The sequence below is a fragment of the Penaeus monodon genome, chromosome 29 (assembly GCF_015228065.2).
Source record: "Penaeus monodon isolate SGIC_2016 chromosome 29, NSTDA_Pmon_1, whole genome shotgun sequence".
NCBI lineage: Eukaryota > Metazoa > Arthropoda > Malacostraca > Decapoda > Penaeidae > Penaeus > Penaeus monodon.
Window position 1 is genome coordinate 31,686,471 of NC_051414.1, and position 755 is coordinate 31,687,225.

A 755-nucleotide genomic window follows, 5' to 3' on the forward strand; every position below is an offset into this window, starting at 1 on the left:
TTGTGTGTTTGTTAGAAGGTAAAGAAAGAAGAAACAATCTACTCTGGATTTGAAAGACAAAATGTGTACGGATTTTGATTTGCAATTATTTTTGGAAACATGTTCTTGAAGACGTTCAAGACGTGTGTCTGCTGGCATACTCATCTGTAATTACGTGTTCGCGCGTATAATATAAAGTATTTGCTTGTACGTCCAGCAAAAGTTTGTATACTCTTGTAAAAATTGCAGACACCAAATTTTCTATGTTGGTCTAACTTAAAGATAATTTCACTCATCAGTTTGTATGATTTATTTTCCGGATGAAAGATACAGTTGACATGAATTTAACTTTTTATGGTGGTCTGAAGGGAAAGCCTGATTATGAGGCAACCGAAATAACAGAGGCTTTAGCCGAAATGCTTCTTGCCGAAACCTCCGTAGCCTCCGTAGCCTTTACTGAAACCTCCGTAACCCCCCCTGAAACCTCCATATCCCCCCCTGAAACCTCCATATCCCCCTCGGAATCCTCCTCCGTAGAATCCACCGCCGCCTTTATATTTGAAGGGATCGGGGTCAGCCACGGGGTTAGGGTTAGCCAAAGCCTCAGGCATGGCACTGGTGAGGGTGACCAAGCCTGCTATGGCCACGAACAGAACCAGAACCGTCGACAACTGCAAAAGCCAAATAAATTATGAATATACGTATGGACACAACACATATCGATCATAAGAGCAGAATACATACAGTAAGAATTATAAAGTCTAGTTTACTGTCGT

At 41.6% G+C, this 755-nt stretch overlaps 1 protein-coding gene across 1 annotated transcript in view; it reads right to left on the bottom strand.

Annotated features, from left to right (window-relative positions):
- Positions 1–274: 274 nt before the first annotated feature.
- Positions 275–755, bottom strand: part of LOC119591686 (WW domain-containing protein C660.06-like) — a 769-nt gene continuing 288 nt past the window's right edge. The window contains exon 2 of the mRNA XM_037940436.1: positions 275–650. Within this exon, the coding sequence (XP_037796364.1) occupies positions 387–650 (264 nt within the window). The 3' untranslated portion in view covers positions 275–386. The remainder of the gene's footprint in view (positions 651–755) is intronic.